This window comes from Microcaecilia unicolor, chromosome 8, assembly GCF_901765095.1.
Source record: "Microcaecilia unicolor chromosome 8, aMicUni1.1, whole genome shotgun sequence".
NCBI lineage: Eukaryota > Metazoa > Chordata > Amphibia > Gymnophiona > Siphonopidae > Microcaecilia > Microcaecilia unicolor.
In genome coordinates this window covers 11,987,581-12,011,862 of record NC_044038.1, presented here as the reverse complement: position 1 = coordinate 12,011,862, position 24,282 = coordinate 11,987,581, and the positions used below count along the sequence as shown (strand labels likewise).

General features: G+C 43.4%; 1 protein-coding gene across 1 annotated transcript in view; it reads right to left on the bottom strand.

The window, feature by feature from the left end:
- Nucleotides 1-24,282, bottom strand: part of RNF216 (ring finger protein 216) — a 201,898-nt gene that overhangs the window by 22,567 nt on the left and 155,049 nt on the right. The window contains exons 14-15 of the mRNA XM_030211106.1: nt 16,235-16,332; nt 5,717-5,939 (exon numbers count right to left, since the gene is read on the bottom strand). Coding sequence (XP_030066966.1) covers nt 5,717-5,939; nt 16,235-16,332 — 321 coding nt within the window. The remainder of the gene's footprint in view (nt 1-5,716; nt 5,940-16,234; nt 16,333-24,282) is intronic.

Here is a 24,282-nt window from a genome sequence, read left to right as displayed (position 1 = left end):
CTTCAGTGGTTGCTGCTAAACCTGTAAGTCCTTGAAGTATATCCCAACCAGAAACGCAACCAAATCTTCATGAACATACTTAAATCTCCACTACCCAAATTGTAAAGGTCTCAAATATAAATCAATTTATGCATCCAGCTTCTCCTACATAAAGTACACAACTGTGGAATGCACTACCAAAAGCTGTGAAAACAACGTATGACCATCTTAACTTCTGGAAATCACTAAAGACCCACCTGTTCGAAAAAGTATACCCCACTGACTCAACTTAAGTGCCTAAAACCGCTGCAACAAAACGTAACCAAACCTCGTACTGAACTATATATCTCTCCTTCTCGACTATTCCCAATTGTGTCTGTAACTATGAAACTACTAGATTATAACATCACTCTGTATTTGTTTCTCTACCGGAGTTGGCGAACGCCTTCATGGTGCTATGTAAGCCACATTGAGCCTGCAAATAGGTGGGAAAATGTGGGCTACAAATGTAGCAAATACATAAATGAATAAATAAATATCTGGCCCTTTCACTTTAGATGCTTATATTGTGGGCACAGAAAGCCAGCCACTGCTGAAAAGTGGCTGTTTTTTTGCACCCAAATCTGAACAAAATCAGTTAAGAAGCCCCCAGGCTTGTAAAACAGTATAAAAATGTACTTCCAGCCTACTTTTTTTTTTGTTTTGTTTTTAAATCGAGGAAATGTAAAAATTTGCCTTCTTATTACGGGGCTTCACCTGCAATTAAATTTTCAACATTATTTCATTGCATCGCCTGGTTTAAAGTTTAGGCGTGTCAAAATATTTGGGAAAGGTAGAAAACAAAACACAAATGAGTTAAACGAATGACAGTGAAAGATGCATAATTAAATTGTAACTAAAGAAACGATAACTTTATATCATGGAATGACTTTGTCATAACAACACTCTGTAAGCCACATTGAGCCTGCAAATAGGTGGGAAAATGTGGGATACAAATGCAATAAAATAAATAAATAAATATATTCCACAACACACAGGCGATGAACAGTCCTTAACAAGTTAATCCCTTTAAATTAAGACAATTACGAAGCTCTCAGAAACTGCCCGTGTTGTACAATTTGTAAGAGCATGTATTTCATGTAAACATAGTAGATGACGGCAGAAAAAGACCTGCACGGTCCATCCAGTCTGCCCAAGAAGATAAATTCATATGTGCTACTTTTTTATTTGTACTGTCCTCTTCAGTGCACAGACCGTATAAGTCTGGCCAGCCCTATCCCCGCCTCCCAACCACCAGCTCTGGCACAGACCCTATAAGTCTGCCCAGCACTATCCCCGCCTCCCAACTACCAGTCCCGCCTCCCACCACCGGCTCTGGCACAGACCGTATAAGTCTGCCCAGCACTATCCCCGCCACCCAACCACCAGCCCCGGCACAGACCGTATAACTCTGCCCAGCACTAGTCCCGCCTCCCAACCACCAGCCCCAGCACAGACCGTGTAAGTCTGCCCAGCACTAGCCCCGCCTCCCAACCACCAGCTCTGCCACCCATTCTAGGCTAAGCTCCTGAGGATCCCTTCCTTCTGCTGAGGATCCCTTAATACTGAAGGATTTAATCAGATCTGCTATGTAATACCCTACCATGCTGAAGGATGATGCTTGCAGCTGATAAGTAGATGTGAAAGTAGAAGTTCTCATCAAACGCAAAACACCCACACTTGTAACGTATGATAAATATTGCTCAATACCGTCCTTTGCTACTTCGGAGTACAGCTTTAGGGATTACATACGATTGCCTGCAACAGTTCCAGTGCAATTATAGAAATAATTCTCAACAGAAGCTCAGGGATAATTGGAAAGATGAAAAGAGCCCTATGGGAAAAGCATATATGGGAACTGCCCATTGTTGAATAAGTTTCAAAAACCACAGCTCAGTCAGCTGGCCCTGAATGGGGAATGCTCCAGTCCTAAGGGCCTCCTGCTAGGGCAGCCTCTACTTATCAGAGAGATCAGAAAGAACAAAGAACAGGGTTCAGGTCAGCAACAAGTCTAGCTTAATAATTGGGGGAAAAGGATTTGGTGGAAAAAAACCAACTTCACACTGTTTGCACAAATGTGTTAAGTTAGTTGTTTTTATGTAAAGTTCAGATGAGAAAATTCTCTGCCTTAGAAAACCCCCTCCCCCCAATTAAAATCTCATTATTGAAAACACCAGGTCTGAAGCTCAAATGATCTCTTATCCCTAGGACTCAGCTACACATCATTATCACAGACTCTTCTGGAAAGATTCTCCAGCCATTTAAACATTTTCAGTAACAAAAAGTAATAACAAGGCTTATGCATTAGCCAAACACACACCAAATCCCACTTATAAAATGGACTAAATTATTTTGAGCACTTACTAAAATGAAGCCTCTGTCAGGAGCATCCAAACTAAACAAAAATCTTTACAGGATGTACACACTCTCTGAATTAGCACAGGATGGGAGATAAGGGACTGGTTGGTACAAGGGATTTCATCTTTCCAGCCCCTCTGATCAAGGCATCCCCCCCCCCCATCAAAGGCAACCCTCAGTTCTCAAAGTCAGATCAGCCCCACAAAATACAACCCCCTTCTGGAATGATTTATTACTACCGCAGAGGTGATGAGAACCTTTTGGTTGGGACTGCTACACTTTGTCACCTGACATTCCCTAGTGGCACCTCATCACCATTAGGACATAGTGGCAAAATACTGCTGGGTGGCATTATTCGATTGGGGAGGGGATGGCAATGCCTGAAAGTGAAGTACAGGATTCATTTAGAAACACAGAAACATGACGGCAGATAAAGGCCAAATGACCCATCCAGTCTGCCCATCCTCTGTAACCCCTAATTCTTCTTGTTCCTAAGCGATCCCACATGCTTATCCCTTGCCTTTTCAAACTCTGGAACAGTCCTCGCCTCCACCACCCTTTCTGTGAAATAATACTTCCTTAGGTTACTCCTAAGCCTATTCCCTCTTAACTTTGTCATATGCCCCTTCATTCCAGAGCTCTCCTTCAGTTGAAAAAGGCTCTCTTCCTGTACATAAATGCCCTTGAGATATTTAAACGTTTCTATCATGTCTCCTCTCTCCCTCCTCTCTCCCAGTGTATACATGCTGAGGTTCATAAGCTTGTCCCTATTTTAAGGTTTTATCATTCTACCTAGTGTTGGATGAAAGAAAACTCTCTAAATGATCTGTTTTTTCTTTATTGCTAAAAGGTTGCTAACGTATAGTGTTTACTAATTTGCCACTGATGTACCTGTTTTAGTAAGAGAATATGATTGTCTAGTCCCATATTGATCTGTTCTAGGGAGTTCTCGTTAATGTGGGCTAGAGATTGAATAATGTGGAATGTGCACTGATTTATTTTTTTTTTTATATTTTCTTCAATTTTCTAATTGTAACATTTAAATAAAAATTAAATTTAAAAAAATTAAAAAAAAAAAAAAAAGAATAAGACGACCCTGTTATCATTAATACATCAGGCTGTGTATTCTCCTGCACCACTATGTTACTATTGTGTGTATCATCCGAAAAGAACACTGAGTTCAGAACATGCTCTGTGATGCAGCGGCCACAGCACATTATGCCGATACAAGGGCTTCTGCATTTTCAGTGGCAGGAGTATTGCTCTGGAATGCACTCCCAGGCCAGATACGTTTGTGTGTGTTGCAGTTTAAAAAGTTATTGAAGACGCAACTTTTGGTTACAGCACTTTTTATGTCTATGTCCTAAATTATCTGGATAGAAGAATGAATATTGCCATGCTCCATATAAAGTTCCAGACTGTCCCGACTATGCCTCGGCACTATCCACATACTAAGACAGTCTAACGATATCCAGATAGTGCCTCTGAATATCTGGACAGCCACAAGGGGCTATGGAGTTGGAATCAGAAGCAGTCAATCGGTAAAAAATGTACCAACCAGTGGCGTACCAAGGGGGGGGGGGGGGCAGTGAGGGTGGTCCGGCCCGGGTGCACGCCGCTGGGGGGGGGGGGGGGAGGGGGGGGTGCCGCGCGTCTGTCAGCAACGCTCGTTCCCTGCTCCCTCTGCCCCGGAACGGGTTACTTCCTGTTCCAGGGCAGAGGGAGCAGGGAACGAGCGAAGCTGACAGACGCGCGGCACCCCCCCCCCCCAGCAGGTAAAGATGCACCCGGGGGGGGAGGGGGGTGTCCATCGTTTCACCGGGGGGGGGGGGGGGGTCGCGCTGCACCCGGGGGGGGGGGGGGGGCCATCAGTGATCCGCCCCGGGTGTCAGCCACCCTAGGCACGCCACTGGTACCAACTCCACCTTCAAACAAAGAACTTACCGACTCCAGATTCTAAAAAAACAAACAAACAAAAAACTTACATAATATCTATACATAATGATAAATTAGCAATATATCTCTGTTCTGGATCTAAAGTACTGGTAAACGTAAGTTATGTTTACTAATACTTTAGATTCAGCAGAAAAATTTAGGACCCGGTATTCAAAATGACTTAAAAGGCCAAGAGAGGCACCTGGGCATTTAAACCGCCTTTCCAGAGCTAACTGGGCATTTCCAGCACCAACTTAACCAGACAGTGCCACTGAAAATGCAGGGTTAGCACCCAAGCTGAAACCAGCTACTTTGGGGGCGGAGTGGAGGAGTAGCCTAATGGCTAGTGCAGTGGCCTGAGAACCAGAGAAACTGGGTTCAATTCCCACTGCAGCTCCTTGTAACTCTGGGCAAGTTACCTTAACCCTTCATTGCCCCAAGTACAAAATAAGTACCTGTATATCTATATATATAAAACTCACCCTCAACGTTCTATTTTCTGATGACGTCACTGAAGCCAAGGTTCGTAAGTTCGAAGCTCTGAAGCCAACAAAATCACAGTCTCCTGGCCCCGCCCTCACGTCAAACATTATGACGTTGAGGGCGGAGGCGGAGCAATTCACTCACATCGATGACGGCCAGGGCGCTGCAATGGGCCACCCACTGACGACGAAGGTGCGTTGGATGGGGGGGGGGCCACAGTCACACATCGACGGCGGCCACGGCGGTGCAATGCCCTCACTAACAACCAAGGTGCGTTCGGTTGGGGGGGGGCACAGGAAAGCCTTGCTAGCGCCCGTTTCATTGGCTCCAGAAACAGGCCTTTTTTTACTAGTAATATATAAACCGCTTTGATTGTAACCACAGAAAGGCAGTATATCAAGTCCTATTCTTTCCCCCCTTAACCAGTTAAAAGGTAGCTGCATAAAAGGCAGTCCTATCTTTCTGCGGTTCTTTATAGCCGGTTAAGTGTCAAATATCGCAATTAATCGGCTGTAATTTGGCCAGCTCCGTATCCCCTTTAATAAAATGTTAGAGCCCAGAGACAGGCAGGCTTTGAATTTCCGGATATGATGCCGGTAGAGGTCAGCAAAATGCTGATCACTGCCGGCTGAGCATCGGGCCCTTAAAAGCCTAATATCAGTAGGAGCTGAAGTCGGACAGCAGAAAAACCAGAGGAGTCGGAGTCCAAGGTTTTGGTGTACCGACTCCACAACCCTGCGGCAGCACTTACCCGGGTGGCAGGTACGGTTATGCAGATAAGAGCTGATGAATATTTGGCAGGATGGACTCCAAACTAACAGTCTGAGACTGAAACACATTTTTTTAACTCTAAAATCTCTGAAAGGCCGGCACAGCATTGTGGGTGCCTGTGGGCAAGGGAGCGGGATGCATTCCGACTTACCGAAGGGTCTGTCCAGAGAGAGCATTTAGAACAGTCCCGGCAAGGACCACCCGGTGACCGAGGATGTTGGCAGAAGTGGTCATACCCAGTAATGGGGGTTCGGCAGAGGTAGCACATTTGGGCACTGCAGCGGCACGACATACGGTTGCAACCCTCGGATTTGATGAGGCCAGTCCCGCATTTGTGACACTTCCTGATTCGAGCAGCTGTCATCTTTTCTTCTCTGCAATAAGACCAGAGGTAGAGGGGAAGAAAGAAACCCAATCAAATTATGCAAGACAATCTAAGATCTCAGGTGTTGCAGATAAACAGAAAGCTTGGCTTGCCTTGGGTTGTGTCCTACAGATACAGTTTTCCCATATGCAGGTTCCATCTACAATGAGAACCGATAACCTCAATAATCCACCTCACCAACACACTCAGTTATGAAAGCCCACCTTCTATAACTACCCTAACCAGTGGCGTTTCGTGCTTGGCTGACACCCGGGATGGATTGCCGCTGCGCACACCCCCCCCCCCCCCCGGGTGCAGTGCAACACAGCGCCCCCCCCCCCCCCGGCGTGGAACGGCACACCCCTGGCGTCGGCACCCCTCCCTGGCGTGGACCCTAACCCCCGCCCCCCCCGGCGCAGCGCCTCTCACTCCCCCCGACAGTCCCCATCTGCCTACCAGCTGAGCTCCGGCCGGCACCTCCAATCTGCAGCGCTGCTGACTTTAAATGAAGAAAACCGCCGTCTCGTCGTTGGCCCTTCACTACTGAGTCCTGCCCTCTGATATAACTTCCTATTTCCTCAAGGACGGGACTCAGTAGTGAAGGGCCAACGACGAGACGGCGGTTTTCTTCATTTAAAGTCAGCAGCGCTGCAGATTGGAGGTGCCGGCCGGAGCTCAGCTGGTAGGCAGGTGGGGACCGTCGGGGGGAGTGAGAGGCGCTGCGCCCGGGGAGGGGGGGTGGATGGACGGAGCACCCCCCCACCCGTTGACACCCGGGGCGGACTGCCCCCACCGCCCCGCCCTTGCTACGCCACTGACCCTAACCACTCCCTCCTTCTGCTCTCTTCCCTACTTAATCTCTGCACAATACTAACTGTCTGATATCTTGGAACGACATTGTTAACAAAACTATGTAAGCCACACTGAGCCTGCAAATAGGTGGGGAAATGTGGGATACAAATGCAATAAATAAATAAATAAAAATCTGGGAACTCCTGCTGCTGAGCCTGGCTGGGCATAATCTCAGTGGCACTCTTAGGCACTCCTCAGGAGCTTAGCCTAGAATGGGTGGCAGAGCTGGTGGTTGGGAGGTGGGGCTAGTGCTGGGCAGACTTATATGGTCTGTGCTGGGGCTGGTGGTTGGGAGGCGGGACTAGTGCTGGGCAGTCTTATACGGTCTGTGCCAGGGCTGGTGGTTAGGCGGTGGGGATAGTGCTGGGCAGACTTATACGGTCTGTGCCAGAGCTGGTGGTGGAAGGCAGGACTGGTAGTTGGGAGGCGGGGATAGTGCTGGGCAGACTTATAGGGTCTGTGCCAGAGCTGGTGGTTGGGAGGCGGGGATAGGGCTGGCCAGACTTATACGGTCTGTGCCAGAGCTGGTGGTGGAAGGCGGGACTGGTAGTTGGGAGGCGGGGATAGTGCTGGGCAGACTTATAGGGTCTGTGCCAGAGCTGGTGGTTGGGAGGCGGGGATAGGGCTGGCCAGACTTATACGGTCTGTGCACTGAAGAGGACAGTACAAATAAAAAAGTAGCACATATGAATTTATCTTCTTGGGCAGACTGGATGGACCTTGCAGGTCTTTTTCTGCCGTTATCTACTATGTTTACTATGTTTATAAGTGTGAGATCCTTACATCTTTTTACTGGGTACTGGCTGAAGAGAACCGGGCCCTCAGCTGAATGTATCAGTGTGCTGGTGGGTCTGCTACTGGGTCATGTAATAAAGCCTACTAGACGGCAGTAACAAAAAACAATATTTTTTATTTGAATATTTGGTATACTGCCATTCTAAACACACTGTGGTTTATAAATCAAGTAGTCTCAACAAAAAGGGGAAAAAAATAAAGAAAAATAATTGTTATAATCAATTAGTGAATAAAATAAGAACTACTACCACTAAGGGACATTACTAGTTCCAGAACAGAGGTCAGGGAAAGGAGAAAAAAAAAGACAAGTTAGCCCAACATTCTGCATGCCCTAACTTAAAGATTAGGAAAGGAAAGGAAAGGTGAAAAAGCCATTTTTTGTAAACATTTGACTTAATGTAGGAGGAGTAGCTTAGTGGTTAGGGTGGTGGACTCTGGTCCTGGGGAACTGAGTTCGATTCCCACTTCAGGCACAGACAGCTCCTTGTGACTCTGGGCAAGTCACTTAACCCTCCATTGCCCCATGTAAGCCGCATTGAGCCTGCCATGAGTGGGAAAGCGCAGGGTACAAATGTAACAAAAAATAGATACTATTGAAGATTCTACGTGGAATGTTGCTACTATTGGAGATTCTACATGGAATGTTGCTATTCCACTAGCAACATTCCATGTAGAAGGCTGCGCAGGCTTCTGTTTCTGTAGAAGGCTGCGCAGGCTTCTGTTTCTGTGAGTCTGACGTCCTGCACATACGTGCAGGACGTCAGACTCACAGAAGCAGAAGCCTGCACGGCCACATTGGTGATCTGCAAGGGCCGACTTCTACATGGAATGTTGCTAGTGGAATCTCAAATAGTAGCAACAGTGGAGGAGTGGCCTAGTGGTTAGGGTGGTGGACTTTGGTCCTGGGGAACTGAGTTCGATTCCCACTTCAGGCACAGGCAGCTCCTTGTGACTCTGGGCAAGTCACTTAACCCTCCATTGCCCTATGGAAGCCGCATTGAGCCTGCCATGAGTGGGAAAGCGCAGGGTACAAATGTAACAAAAATAAAAAAAAATAAAATAAACTTGTTATATGCTACAGAACTATGAAAATGTATTAGGAGGGCATCAGACAGAAAAGGTTAAGTGGATTACAATACTTGAAGCAGGGGGGAAAAAGGACCAATGATGGAACTTAGATACATTTTGGAACCTAATAAGATACATTATGTGGAAACAGAGCTGATAAGGATAAAGCTGAATTGCTTAACAACTATTTCTGTTCTGTGTTGAAAGGCCAGCGGTAGGACCACAGAAAACAAATGCAAATGGAGATGGATGGATGGTAGACCAAGACCCGTTCTCAGAGGCGGCTACAAAATTGGTAAGCGGTCTTGGACTTAAAACATATGGGGGGACAGGAACCTCCAACATGCTGGAAGAGAGGCGGGAGAGAGGGGATATGATACAGACATTTAAATATCTCGGGGGCATTAATGTACAGGAAGTGAGCCTTTTTCAAATGAAGGAAAACCCTGGAATGAGGGGGCATACGATGACGTTAAGAGGAAATAGGCTTAGGAGGAATCTAAAAAAAGTATTCGTTCACAGAAAGGGTGGTGGAATCGTGGAACGGCCTCCCGGTAGAGTTCGTGGAGACGAGGAGTCTGTCAGAATTTAAGAAAGCGTGGAACACATGGGATTCCTTGGGAAAAGGAAGAGTTAGTGGTTATAGTGGATGGGCCATCTGGCCTTTATCTGCTGTCATATTTCTATCTTTCTATTTTGAACTGCTTAAGGGAACAAAATAAAATAATAAAAAAAAACCTACATATTCCAACTTAGAAATATAACAAGTGGGGAAAGTGTGTAGCGCATGTCTCATAGAATTCTTTCCAACCCCCCTCTGTTTATGTGCGTGTGTCTGTCTGTCTTGTATGTGTGTATGGGGGGGGGGGGGGGGGGGGGGAGGCTGGTATGCGTGTGTTATTTTCATCTGTGTTAGCTTTCTGTGCGTCTGCGATCAGCATAGGACATGAGAGGAGAGGGAATTCATAATCAGACACTGGAACTGGATCTCCCATAGAAGCATGCTGAGGCTTTTTTGTTTTTTTTAATGTAATTTAAATTATTATTATAATTTTTTTTAAGAGAAGCTTCTTTTCTCTTCTGCCCCCCCTCCCCACCATATGCAAAATCTTTACTTGTAAATCACAAGGGCTTCCCATAACGCACCTCCTTTGACTAAACTTGCCTTTCAGTGCTTCACCCACAATGCCTGGCTACATTCTCTATTAGTTACACTGGAAGCAAGAAAGGCAGGTTCACTCACATAATTTGGGGGGGGGGGGGGGGGGAGAATTAGACAACTGCAGATAGAGGTTTTAAACTCAGAAAACTGAACAGACACATTAGCCATCCCTCCGTCTTCTGCACATTACTGCAAAAATCTGTTGAATCTTGGAAAAAGCCAGACATCTCATATTTGCAAATGCCTTCATTTGACCTTGTCCACGGCAAGATATTATTTGGCAGTACATAAGGCAACATGCTGACACATCAGTTTTCACAAATGCAATTAATAACAAAGAAACAGAAATATAGACGGGCATGAGTAAAATGCATCCCATGACAGGCAATTACTTACAATCCTTGTGTGTTTATGTGTGCTGAGTATGTGTTGTGTCAGGGGAGAGGGTAGGTTTGGGAGTGAGCAAGTGGTAGGTTTTTTTTGAGGGTGGGGGCAACTGCTAATTAGATCATATGATATAATCAAATCAGCAGCTGAGCGGATTTGGCATCCTACAAGTCTAACTCTTACTCACTTGTTCAGTACCCAAGTTTGATCATGCCCACCTTAGTAATTTCCTTATCCCTTATTTGTCCTGTTTGTCTGTCCTAATTAGATTGTAAGCTCTGTCGAGCAGGGACTGTCTCTACTGTGTACGTCTAGTAGCACTATAGAAATAAGTAGTAATAGTCTTTGAGATTCTGGAATCTTGCTACTCTTTGGGATTATGTACAGAATCTTGCTACTCTTTGGGATTCCAGAATCTTGCTACTCTTTGTCCTTATCCCTTATTTGTCCTGTTTGTCCTAATTAGATTGTAAGCTCTGTTGAGCAGGGACCGTCTCTTCATGGCCAGTGTACTGCACTGCGTACGTCTAGTAGAGCTATAGAAATGATAAGTAGTAGTAGTAGTAAAAATCAGAGTGGAAATGCAGGTGCAGGGTTATTTTTTGGGGGTGGGGCAATTATGGGGGATGGGGCAGTTTGGAGGGTGGCAGCTGTGAAGGTAATTTTGGAGGTGGGAAGCAGTTAGGGGGATGTGGGGCTGCTGCAGGGAGAGTAGTTTGTGAGGGGTGGGGATAGTTAGACAACAGGGAGAGATGAAGTCCCTCACTGCTGTGTTTCACTTTAACTTAGTTTCAACGCTACAAAAGCTGGAACTGCTTCTCCCACAAAAATGCACTGGACCATTTTATTTTTGGGGTGTGGGCTTAATACTCTGGAACCCCTAGTCTAATCTGGTTCATTTTTGAATCTCATGCGCCTTTTCACCAGTCCCCCCCCCCCCCCCCCCATATGGCAAGTATCATCCCATTCTGTTGAAAGTTTTCAGAGTTATTTTGCCCCCAGACAGATGTTGTGAACCCATTTCCAATTTGGGTTGGGAAGAATAAAAAGGAAAGCTAAAGTGATAGTCACTAGCCTTATAAACAGATAATGTCTTTATGCTACGGATCCGAGACTGCTGATGATAAAATACACATACAAACACACAGAGAATGGACACATGGGGAGAGGGGATTAATTCTATAAAAGGCCACTATATTTAGGTACCAGATACACAAACAAACCATTACAGTACCAGCATATGTGCCAAACATGTGTCTCCGGTGTGTTTTTTTGATAGTGTATGGTTAGAGCACTGGTCTTGCAATCCAGAGGTGGCCGGTTCAAATCCTATTGCTGCTCCTTGTGATCTTGGGCAAGTCGCTTAACCCTCCATTGCCTCAGGTACAAACTTAGATTGTGAGCCCTCCTGGGACAGAGTACATAAATACATAAGTATTGCCATACTGGGAAAGACCAAAGGTCCATCGAGCCCAGCATCCTATTTCCAACAGTGGCCAATCCAGGTCACAAATATCTGGCGAAATCCCCAAAATGTACAAAACATTTTATATTGTTTATCCCAGAAATTGTGGATTTTCCCCAAGTCCATTTAATAACGGTCTATGGACTTTTCCTTTAGGAAGCCGTCCAAACCTTTTTTAAACTCCAATAAGCTAACCGCCTTTACCACATTCTCTGGCAACGAATTCCAGAGTTTAATTACATGTTGAGTGAAGAAAAATTTTCTCTGATTCGTTTTAAATTTACTTCATCGCATGCCCCCTAGTCATTATTATTAGCATTTGTATAGCGCTACCAGACACACGCAGTGCTGAACACCTGATACAAAGAGACAGTCCCTGCTCAAAAGAGCTTACAATCTAAATAATACAGACAGACAAGACAGTTACGGGTGAGGGAAGTAATGGGTGAGAAGGGAGGAAGGGACAAGGGGAGGGCAATTGTGGCTAGGAGCTAAAAGCAGCAGTGAAAAGGTGGGTTTTCAGCACAGATTTGAAAACAGGTAGAGATGGAGCTAGACGTATAGGTCCAGGAAGTCTATTCCAGGCATAAGGTGCCGTGAGAGAAAAGGAGCGAAGCCTGGAGTTAACAGTGGAGGAGAAGGAGTCCTAGTATTTTTGGAAAGCGTGAACAGACGCTTCACATCTACCCGTTCAACTCCACTCATTATTTTATAGACCTCTATCATATCTCCCCTCAGCCGCCTTTTCTCCAAGCTGAAGAGCCCTAGCCGCTTTAGCCTTTCCTCATAGGGAAGTCGTCCCATCCCCTTTATTATTTTTGTCGCCCTTCTCTGCACCTTTTCTAATTCCACTATATCTTTTTTGAGATGCGGCGACAAAATTGAACACAATATTCGAGGTGCGGTCACACCATGGAGCGATACAAAGGCATTATAGCATCCTCATTTTTGTTTTCCATTCCTTTCCTAATAATACCTAACATTCTATTTGCTTTCTTAGCCGCAGAAGCACACTGAGCAGAAGGTTTCAACGTATCATCAACGACGACACCTAGATCCCCTTCTTGGTCCATGACTCCTAATGTGGAACCTTGCATGACGTAGGTATAAATCGGGTTCCTCTTTCCCACATGCATCACTTTGTACTTGCTCACATTAAACGTCATCTGCCATTTAGACGCCCAGTCTCATAAGGTCCTCTTGTAATTTTTCACAATCCTCCCGCGATTTAACGACTTTGAATAACTTTGTGTCATCAGCAAATGTAATTACCTCACTAGTTACTCCCATCTGTAGGTCATTTATAAATATGTTAAAAAGCAGCGGCCCCAGCACAGACCCCTGGGGAACCCCACTAACTACCCTTCTCCATTGAGAATACTGACCATTTAACCCTACTCTCTGTTTTCTATCTTTTAACCAGTTTTTAATCCACAATAGAACCCTACCTCCTATCCCATGACTCACCAATTTCCTCTGGAGTCTTTCATGAGGTACTTTGTCAAACGCCTTCTGAAAATCCAGATACACAATATCAACCGGCTCCCCTTTATCCACATGTTTGTTCACCCCTTCAAAGAAATGTAGTAGATTGGTGAGGCAAGATTTCCCTTCACTAAATCCATGTTGACTTTGACTCATTAATTCATGCTTTTGAATATGCTCTGTAATTTTGTTCTTAATAATAGTCTGTACCATTTTGATTGGCACCGACGTAGACTCATCGGTCTATAATTTCCCGGATCTCCTCTGGAACCTTTTTCAAAAATCCATGTTACATTGGCCACCTTCCAATCTTCCGGTACTGCGCTCGATTTTAAGGATAAATTACATATTACTAACAATAGCTCCACTAGCTCATTTTTCAGTTCTATCAGTACTCTGGGATGAATACCATCCGGTCCAGGAGATTTGCTACTCTTCAGTTTGTAGAACTGCCCCATTACATCCTCCAGGTTTACAGAGAATTCATTAAGTTTCTCCGACTCGTCAGCTTCGAATTCCATTTCCGGCACTGGTATCCCACCCAAATCTTCCTCGGTGAAGACCGAAGCAAAGAATTGATTTAATCTCTCCACTATTGCTTTGTCTTCCCCAAAGCACAAAGCAAAATAGTGTTCACTTACCAGAGAAATGTTCTCTTCTCTTGGAACTTCTCTTAAAATCAAGCAAATAAACCCACCCCAAAACAGATACACTTTAATCAGGAGACCTTCCTTTCTGACCCGTTGTGAGAGAGCAGAATTCAGCACAATCATTTACAGTTATTATCCCACAATACTGCTCATTCAGGGACTTTTTTTCACAATGCTTTTTACTCTACAGATGTTTCCAAAAGAGGAAAGTGATTTACAAAACACTGCACTGTATCAAACCATTCTTTCCATCCATCTATGAGAACTTGGCCAGGTGTCTGAATTTATATATACACCTATTATAGGATGCAGTGCTGGTGATGAACTACTTCCCCCTCTATATAGCAGGATATGGCCAGTTCTGGGCCTTCCTTTCCCTTTGGAGAACAGGAAGTGCTATTGTTTCTTCACCATGTGCAAACACATCTGCAGTGCTAGAAATTGATTCTTCTTGGCCAATGAGGCATCAGAAACAGGTTAAAACCAGATGGACTGATGTGAAAGATGAAATCAACGGTTTAAATTTAGTTACGCACAAGACAAACGAACAAACAAAAAAGAATGTTACTTCTCTTGAGAGTCTAAAATTGGATTACTGTGGTTTAGCAGAGAGGTACACTTTCAGCATCCACCTTCTTCTCATTGCGTGTTGAGAATCTTGAGTCATAATTTAAAAGAATTGACTTTTTCTCATTAAATCAAGGCTGTCTGGACAGTCAACTTTATTTTTTCAAGAAAATATGAAACATCCAAAATCAGACATTTGGGGATGACACAAAGAAGGGGGGGGGGGGGGGGCAATAAGGCAGAATGAGGAAGAAATATTCATAGAAAAAAAACAAGAGGGGGACAACTGGGAAATGAACCACAGACTCCAGAGATAACAAGGACAATCTGGATACTTAAGAAGATTTATTGATCAAAGACCTGAAACAGTACCGTGTTTCGGCTGCTGGCCTGCCTCAGGGATCTTATCCCAATAAAGCCCCTACGTCTTGCCCCATCCATGGCCACCTTTAAATCTAGACTGAAAGCTCACCTCTTTAACATTGGTTTTGACTCGTAACCACTCGCCTCCACCTACCCTACCCTCCTCCTTCCTGTACACATTAATTGATTTGATTTGCTTACTTTATTTTTTGTCTATTAGATTGTAAGCTCTTTGAGCAGGGACTGTCTTTCTTCTATGTTTGTGCAGCGCTGCGTACGCCTTGTAGCGCTATAGAAATGCTAAATAGTAGTAGTAGTAGTAGCAACATTCCATCTAGAATCTCCAATAGTAGTAGACTTTGCGCCTTCTGTCTCGCTGCACCCTACGCCTGGAATAAACTTCCTGAGCCCCTACGTCTTGCCCCATCCTTGGCCACCTTTAAATCTAGACTGAAAGCTCACCTCTTTAACATTGCTTTTGACTCGTAACCACTTGTAACCACTCGCCTCCACCTACCCTCCTCTCCTCCTTCCCGTTCACATTAATTGATTTGATTACTTTATTTATTTTTTGTCTATTAGATTGTAAGCTCTTTGAGCAGGGACTGTCTTTCTTCTATGTTTGTGCAGCGCTGCGTACGCCTTGTAGCGCTATAGAAATGCTAATTAGTAGTAGTATCAATGTCATCAATATAAAAACGTTTTGATCAGGCATTCCCTCCTTTCTATTGATAGACCCGCAACAATGCTACCAATGTCTTTTTAAAGACTACTCCGTTATATTTGTGACTGGACATATTTTATATTGAAGACACTGATATCCATTCATTGGGATAAGACCCCTGAGGTAGGCCACAGGCCGAAACACGGTACTGTGTCTGGTCTTTGATCAATAAATCTTCTCAAGCATCTCGAATGTCCTTGTTACCTCTGGAGTCCGTGGTTCATTTCCCACTCCCTTTTTTTTTCTCTGCTTCTCTATGTGGGATCTCAGAGTTCTCTGCCCAGGCTGAAGAAATATTCATGCAATAAAATATGGCTAATAAGTCAAGATGACGTAGTTTGATATTTATAGCAAGGAAACTTGAAGTGGCTGAACATCTTGCAGTAATCCACCTCTGCGGTCACTTCTACAGTCGCAAGTACAATGAAGCCTTTACGAGCGAAATGATGCTTCTCTTAAATTGAGAGTGGAGGACAGTCTGGTACCACACAAAGAAAATATATGAACTCTGATTTATATATATATATATATATATATATATATATATATATATATATATATATATATATTTTAACTGTGAGTAAGCTGTATCTTTCCAACCAAAATAGTTGTAAAGTGCAAGTAAACTAGAATAGAGTAAATTTACTGATTCCAGTGCTTCCCTTTCCTTAGTATTGTGTAAACTGCTTTAATGCCAATGTGAAGGCCCTTAGCGGTATTATTGGGTTTGATGAAATAAATAGATAAATACATATATAAAATAAAGAAGCAAGCCAGGTTTACTTACATGCTTGTTCTGTATTTGATATCATTCTTCTCGGCCACTTGCTCACAGGTAAGGTCTAGGTGTTCCTTCCATGGTCCCTGACATTTCCGGCAAGTTTCCTGACAAGATAAATGATTCATATTGAGACAACGTGCCTAGAATCTAATCCAACTGCGTGAGAAAATTTACATGAAAGATAAATGAAGACAATTCCAGTTACAACTCTTAATTAAATTCAGTTTAATATTGATATATTTAGTCTACTTTACCAATATGGTTCAAGGCATATTTCAATCTAAAACAACCAACTTAGTCATTCATTTATTTATTTAGATTTTGCTCACACCTTTTTCAGTAGTAGCTCAAGGTGAGTTACATTCAGGTACTCTGGATATTTCTCTGTCCCAGGAGGGCTCACAATCTAAGTTTGTACCTGAGGCAATGGAGGGTTAAGTGACTTGCCCAAGATCACAAGGAGCAGCAGTGGGACTGGAACTGGCCACCTCTGGACTGCAAGACCAGTGCTCTAACCACTAGGCCACTCCTCCACTAGCAACATTCCATCTAGAATCTCAAATAGTAGCAACATTCCAGAATCTCAAAAAGTGCTAACATTCCATCTAGAATCTTCAATAGTAGCAACATTCCATATATTTATTTAGAGTTTGCTCACACCTTTTTCAGTAGTAGCTCAAGGTGAGTTACAGTCAGGTACACAGGATATTTCTCTGTCCCAGGAGGGCTCACAATCTAAGTTTGTACCTGAGGCAATGGAGGGTTAAGTGACTTGCTCAAGATCACAAGGAACAGCAGTGGGATTTGAACTGGCCACCTCTGGATTACAAGACCGGTGCTCTAACCACTAGGCCACGCTTCCACTCTAAAAAGCTTTAATTTTGTGGAACCATTCAAACCAATCGGATGTAATTAAAATTCAAAATTATAATTAACAAAGCTACTTTTGGAACAACCAAGCTCTGAAAGCATGTCGAAAATTCTTTAAAGGGTAATAAAGACCGTTGGAGCTTAAATGAGGTAATAAAATATAGAGCAATCACGAGACACAATTATTGGAGTTTAATATGGAAGTACCGTATTTTTCGGACTATAAGACGCACCGGACCATAAGACGCACCTAGGTTTTAGAGGAGGGAAATAGGAAAAAAAAAATTTTCCTCTTTCCCTCCTCTAAAACCTAGGTGCTCCGGTGCGTCTTGTCCGGGTTTTGGACCTCCGTTGTGTACTTACAGGATTCCATGTTCCCTGGTGGTCTAGTGACGTCGAGGCAGGAAAGAGCCCCCTCTTTCCTGCCCATCGCGCTGCTCTCCGTGCTTCTCAATGCTTTCTGATGGTCTCGGCGATATTCAAAATGGCCGCCGATCTCGGCGGCCATTTTGAATCTCGCCGAGACCGTCAGAAAGCATTGAGAAGCACGGAGAGCAGCGCGATGGGCAGGAAAGAGGGGGCTCTTTCCTGCCCCGACGTCACTAGACCACCAGGGAACATGGAATCCTGTAAGTACACAACGGAGGTCCAAAAACGCTACCTTCGGACTATAAGACGCACCCCCCATTTTTCTCCCAAATTTTGGGGGAAAAAAGTGCGTCTTATAGTCCGAAAAATACGGTATATGGGTTAAGATAGAATTATCTGTTATCAGACTTTTATTGTATAACAAAGAATTGCAAATAATGCATCTTCATTCATAACAATAGTTAAAACATAAAAAGTAAATATAGGATAGGGTCTGGGGGGAGGGAGGGATAAATGTTGTATTTCAAAATGGGATGGCTGTACGCAATGTTGCATGGTTGAAGTGATGTTCCACTGAGTTTTGTATAATTATTTTGAGAATGTTATGTTTAGGTGGATTGGTACTTTTGGAGATGTCATCAATAGAAACGGTCGAAAATGACAAGTAGAGGGGAAAGAGGGAGGGTTAAGGGGGATGGGAGAAACTGTCAAAAAAAATTGATGCTGGACTTTATCATTGTATTTCTATTTTGAAAGTTTGCTAGTGGCATTAACGTTTATGCCAGATATTGGATGTAGTTATCTTTGTCATCAATAAAAATGTTGAAATATAAAGGGTAATAAAGACCTCCAGATAAAGCCCAGTTTCACTCCTGGACCACACCGGTGCTATCCAGATAGTTTTGTAGAACTTTTCAGCAGCATTGTCCGGATAACACTGCTGAAAGGGCACGCACGGTCCCAGTTAGTGGAACTTATGAAACAGCAGATACCACCACCTGGCTAAGTCCTTTTAAATGTTGGGTCCTTCAGAAAAGCTGAAGACTTGTCTTTTTACTCATGTGTTCAGGTGACCCAACTGCTGTGGCCAGAGATTAGGTAGTTTATGTTCTACAAGTTACCAATTTGGTTTGATGTGGATTACACAAAGTTTCAACTAGCAATTTCTAAGACGTACAATACAGGTCGTTATCTTTCGTCATCTACTATGTTACTATGTATGTCCCATTACTACTACAGTTGACAAAAGATTTTCAATTTTTGAGGGTATGCCTTCAATCTATAAGGGTATGGTTAACTGCAAATAGGTTTAAATTAAAGCTATCCAAATCACAAATTTTGTTTCTTTCTAGTAAAGTTCCCTCACAGATTCCCGAGATCTTTGAATTAGACGATTTAAAGATTCCTGTTAACTGTTTGAGATATCTAATAGCGTGGGTTGACTCTTCATTATCAATGACTGAGGAGTTAAACACAATTCAAAAGGTTTTCTTCAAACTTCGGTTAATCCGTAGAATAAAGGATCATCTATCATCTTCTGAATTTAGAACTGTGATTCAGACTTATCAGGCCTTTATGGGACTACTGAAATGCTCTTTATCTAGGTCTACCTGCCTATAAGTTACACGCTTTGCAAATTTGCCAAAATGCTTCACCTCACTCCTACCTTAAAGTTGCATTGGCTACCTATAAGTATGGAGAATCAGGTTTAAATTTTGACCTACATTCACAAAGTTTTGAATGACAATGGTTCCTTGTTTTTGACATCCAAATAAAATAAGTGCACTGAAAATTGATAAGCTTGTGCGATCTGCGAGATCAGGTGATAATTACTTGATGTTCCTTCATTTCAGCATGTTAGGCTGGATGCTTTTTGATCTTTTATATTTTGGGCAGTTTTATGGAATGCATTGCCTGAAGCCCTGTGCAAAATTTGCTCTGTTCTGCTTTCAGTTGTTTATGAATCTTGAAGAATTTTAAATTGTGTTTTTATGATAAATGTTGGTAGGTAAATGTCTGTTCTGTTACTGGTTTTGTAGCATTTTTATTACATATGTTAATTTTTTCTTTGGAAACCGCCCAGAATTGTAGGATAGTAACATAGTAGGTGATGGCAGAGAAAGACCTGCACGGTCCATCCAGTCTGCCCAACAAGATAAACTCATATGTGCTACTTTATGTGTATACCTGACCTTGATTTGTATCTGCCATTTTCAGGGCACAGACCGTAGAAGTCTTGCCCAGCACTAGCCCCGCCTCCCAAACACCAGCCCCGCCTCCCCCCACTGGCTCTGCCACCCAGTCTCAGCTAAGCTTCTGGGGATCCATTTCTAACGAACAGGATTCCTTTATGTTTATCCCACACATGTTTGAATTCCGTTACCGTTTTCATCTCCACCACCTCCCGCGGGAGGGCATTCCAAGTATCCACCACTCTCTCCGTGATGGTACGGTCTATACATTTTTTAAAATAAATAGGGCCTCTTTTACCAAACCTTGCTGATTCCTGGTGCGGGAATGCCGACGAAGACCATTCACTTTAGTATGTGCGGGAATCACTAGTGCAGTTTGGTAAAAGAGGCCCTTAATCATTTGTATAGTTAAATTTAACTATGCTCAAACTTCCTAAAAATATACATTTTAAATGTTCTACAAAACACCATATAATGAAATTGAAATCTTATATTAAAAATGGCAACTCATTCCTTACTAAAGCTGAATATGCAAATCACTATGCTGATATTTTCTTGTGTCATATCCTCTTTTTAACACCTAAAAAATGTAGCATTATTTGCCCTTTTTGTCCTAAATTTCTGGATCAAGCTGGAAATGTTATAATGTGACTCAAATAGGCCCTTTAAAGATCAAACAAAACTTTAAACATGAATAGAGATTCAACTGGAAGTCAATGCAATGTTTCTTTTCTAAGAGTTGGTAGCTCTCATATATACCGTATTTTTCGGACTATAAGACGCACTTTTTCCCCCAAAATTTGGGAGGAAAATGGGGGGTGCGTCTTATAGTCCGAAGGTAGAGATTTCCCTCCCTCCGAGTTCGGGATCACCTGCCTGCCCGCCGAGTTCGGGATCGCCCTCCCCCCCGGCCCTGTCACCACTTCTCCCTACTCACGCGATCTTCCCTGGTGGTCTAGTGATGTCGGGGCAGGAAAGAGCCCCCTCTTTCCTGCCCAGCGCGCTGCTCTCCGTCCTCCTGTATGCAGCCTGACGGTCTCGGCGAGATTCAAAATGGCCGCCGAGACTTCAATTCTCGGCGGCCATTTTGAATCTCGCCGAGACCGTCAGGCAGCATACAGGAGGACGGAGAGCAGCACGCTGGGCAGGAAAGAGGGGGCTCTTTCCTGCCCCGACGTCACTAGACCACCAGGGAAGATCGCGTGACGTGAGTAGGGAGAAGTGGTGACAGGGCCGGGGGGAAGGGCGATCCCGAACTCGGAGGGAGGGATTCGGACAAGACGCACCGGAGCACCTAGGTTTTAGAGGTGGGAAAAAGGAAAAAAAAATTTTCCTATTTCCCTCCTCTAAAACCTAGGTGCGTCTTATGGTCCAGTGCGTCTTATAGTCCGAAAAATATGGTACTCGTACAGCATATTAACCTAGCTGCCGTATTCTGACGTGTCCGCAACCTAATGTATAATTTGAGAGCATCCCACAAATGAATTCTTACAACAGTCTAAATAGTTCTTTTATTAAGCTGCGCTAAGAAATGGGCTTCCTGGGACTTCACCACGTGCTAAGCCCATTTTTAGCATGACCGTCAAAAAGGGCTTTTTTCCCCCATTTGTTGAATGTAAGTGGCCATTAAAAAAAATATTGATGCGAGAGCACTGCCTTCGGTTTAGGAGGCACTAAAGGCTTCTTCATTATTTAGTGAAGGGAAGTCTTGCCTCACCAATCTACTACATTTTCTTCAAAGGGGTGAACAAACATGTGGATAAAGGTGAGACAGTCGAAACTGTGTATCTGGATTTTCAAAAGGCATTTGACAAAGTACCTCATGAAAGACTCCAGAGGAAATTGGAGAGTAATGGGATAGGAGGTAGTGTCCTACTGTGGATTAAAAACTGGTTGAAAGATAGAAAAAGTGGGGTTAAATGGTCAGTATTCTCAATGGAGAAGGGTAGATAGTGGGGTTCCCAGGAGTCTGTGCGGGGACTGCTGCTTTTTAACATATCTCTCTATATAAAAGGCAACACCAACGTTCTATGAAGCCTCCAGACGGAAGTGTGAAGGGGGAGAGCTATCCGGTTTCCCCATGAGTGTCTGCCCCGCCCTCTCTGTAACACAAACAGTCAGTGAAGGAAAACAGCAGAGCAGGAAATCAAATGGCTGGCTCTGTAACAGTGAAGGACTCAGAGGGGGGAGGGGAGAGAGGCCAGAGGGCAGGGACACACACACTCCCACATGCACACAGAAGAAAACATTGCTAGCCCCCATTTCATTTGCATCAGAAACAGGGCTTTTTTACTGAAGGACTCAGAGGGGGGAGGGGAGAGAGGGCAGAGGGCAGGGACACCCACACTCCCACATGCACACAGAAGAAAACATTGCTAGCCCCCCGTTTCATTTGCATCAGAAACGGGGCTTTTTTACTAGTTTATAAATGATCTAGAGATGGGAGTAACTAGTGAGGTAATTACATTTGCTGACAAAGTTATTCAAAGTTGTTAAATCGCAAGAGGCCTGTGAAAAACTACAACAGGATGTTACAAGACTGGGAGACTGGGCATACCATTGTCTCCTTCCAATATTTCAATGTTTGTGTTCCATTCATGCCTTAATATGGCCCTTTAAGCTTCCCATTGTCTCCTTCCAATGTTTCAATGTTTGTGTTCCATTGTTATATTCCTTAATGTTACTTCGATTGTCTCGCATAACTCTGCACAATGTAACCTATAACCAAGTTGTAACAAACTGTATTTCCATCATTTATATCATATTGTAAGCCACACTGAGCCCGCAAAAAGGTGGGAAAATGTGGGATACAAATGCAATAAATAAATAAATAAAATCCAAATGGCAGATGACGTTTAATATAAGCAAGAGAAAATATATGTTTGTGGGAAAGAGGAACCAAACTATAGCTATGTGATGCAAGGTTCACTTAGGAGTCACCAACCGGGAAAAGGATCTAGATGTCATTGTTGGTGATACATTGAAACCCTCTGCTCGGTGTGCAGCAGTGGCTAAGAAAACAAAGAGAATGTTAGGTTTTATTAGGAAAGGAATGGAAAACAAAAATGAAGATGTCATAATGCCTTTGTATCGCTCCATGGTGCGACCGTACCTCGAATATTGTGTTCAATTCTGGTCACCACATCTCAAAAAAGATATAGTGGAATTAGAAAAGGTACAGAGGAAGGCGACAACAATGATATAGGGAAGTCGTCCCATCCCCTCTATCATTGTTGTCGCCTTCCTCTGTACCTTTTCTAATTCCACTATATCTTCTCCAAGGTGAAGAGCCCTAGCCGCATTAGCCTTTCCTCATAGGGGAGGAAAGGCTAATGCGGCTAGGGCTCTTCACCTTGGAGAAAAGGCGGCTGAGGGGGCAATATAATAGAGTTCTATAAAATAATGAGTGGACTAGAACAGGTAGACGTGAATCACTTGTTTACTCTTTCCAAAAATACTAGGACTAGGGAGCACACAATGAAGCTACAAAATAGTAAATGTAAAACAAATCAGAAAAAAATATTTCCTCACTCAACATGTAATTAAACTCTGGAATTCGTTGCCAGAGAATGTGGTAAAACTACTTAACTTAGCAGGGTTTGAAAAAGGTATGGATTATTTCCTAAAAGTCCATAAGCCATTATTAAGATGGGAAAATCCACTGCTTATTTCCAGGATAAGCAGCATAAAATGTATTGTACCTTTTTGGAATCTTGTCACGTACTTGTGACTTGGATTGGCCACTGTCGGAAACAGGATGCTGGGCTTGATGGACCATCAGTCTGCCCCAGTATGGCAACGCTTATGCTCTTATTATGAATTCAGTTAGTGCGTCAGTGACATCAGCACCTGACATACCACTCCAAAAATTTTTTTTAATAATTACTGCGCACACACCCAAGGATTCTATATATGGCGCTCAAAATTGCATATGGGAAATTGAATTCGCCCAATTTCAGCAAGTAATTTAATTGAATAAGAGCTGATAACTGGGTGCTAATAATTATAGATGCTAATTGATGACATTTAGAATTTATATGCACATCTTGTTAGGCGTATTCTATAAAGATGTGCACGTAAATTCTAGTGGGTGGATGTGAAAAGGAGGCGTGGCCATGGGAGGGGCATGGGTGTTCCAAGAATTTACAGGCAGTTACAGAATACATCTGATCCGCGCCTAATTTAGACCTGAGGATTTACACCAGGTTTCAGTTGCTGTAAATCCTTGCACCTAATAGTCGGGCACAGCTCCCAGCGCTATTCTATAAATTACACCCAAGCCGGAGCTCATATACAGAATCTAGTCCTAACTGCGCTTAGTAAAAAAGCCCCTAAGTGACGTAACAAATAAAATAGATCAATTCAATACTAAACAAAAAATGACTAATCCTGCAAAATATTCTTCAAGTCAAAGCATTAACCTGTTGATCCATTTTTAAAAGGGAGACTAAAACCACTCCAAGTACCCTTAAAGTTGTGTCAAATGAAAGGGGAATTCCACCCATGTCTAATTGTACTATTTGCAAATTCCCCAGCCACAGGTTTGGTTTTCTTTTTGGGTTTCTTCTCATTTTGTAAAACTGAACAATCTTCAACTGTATTAAAACATTTCTATATTTATCT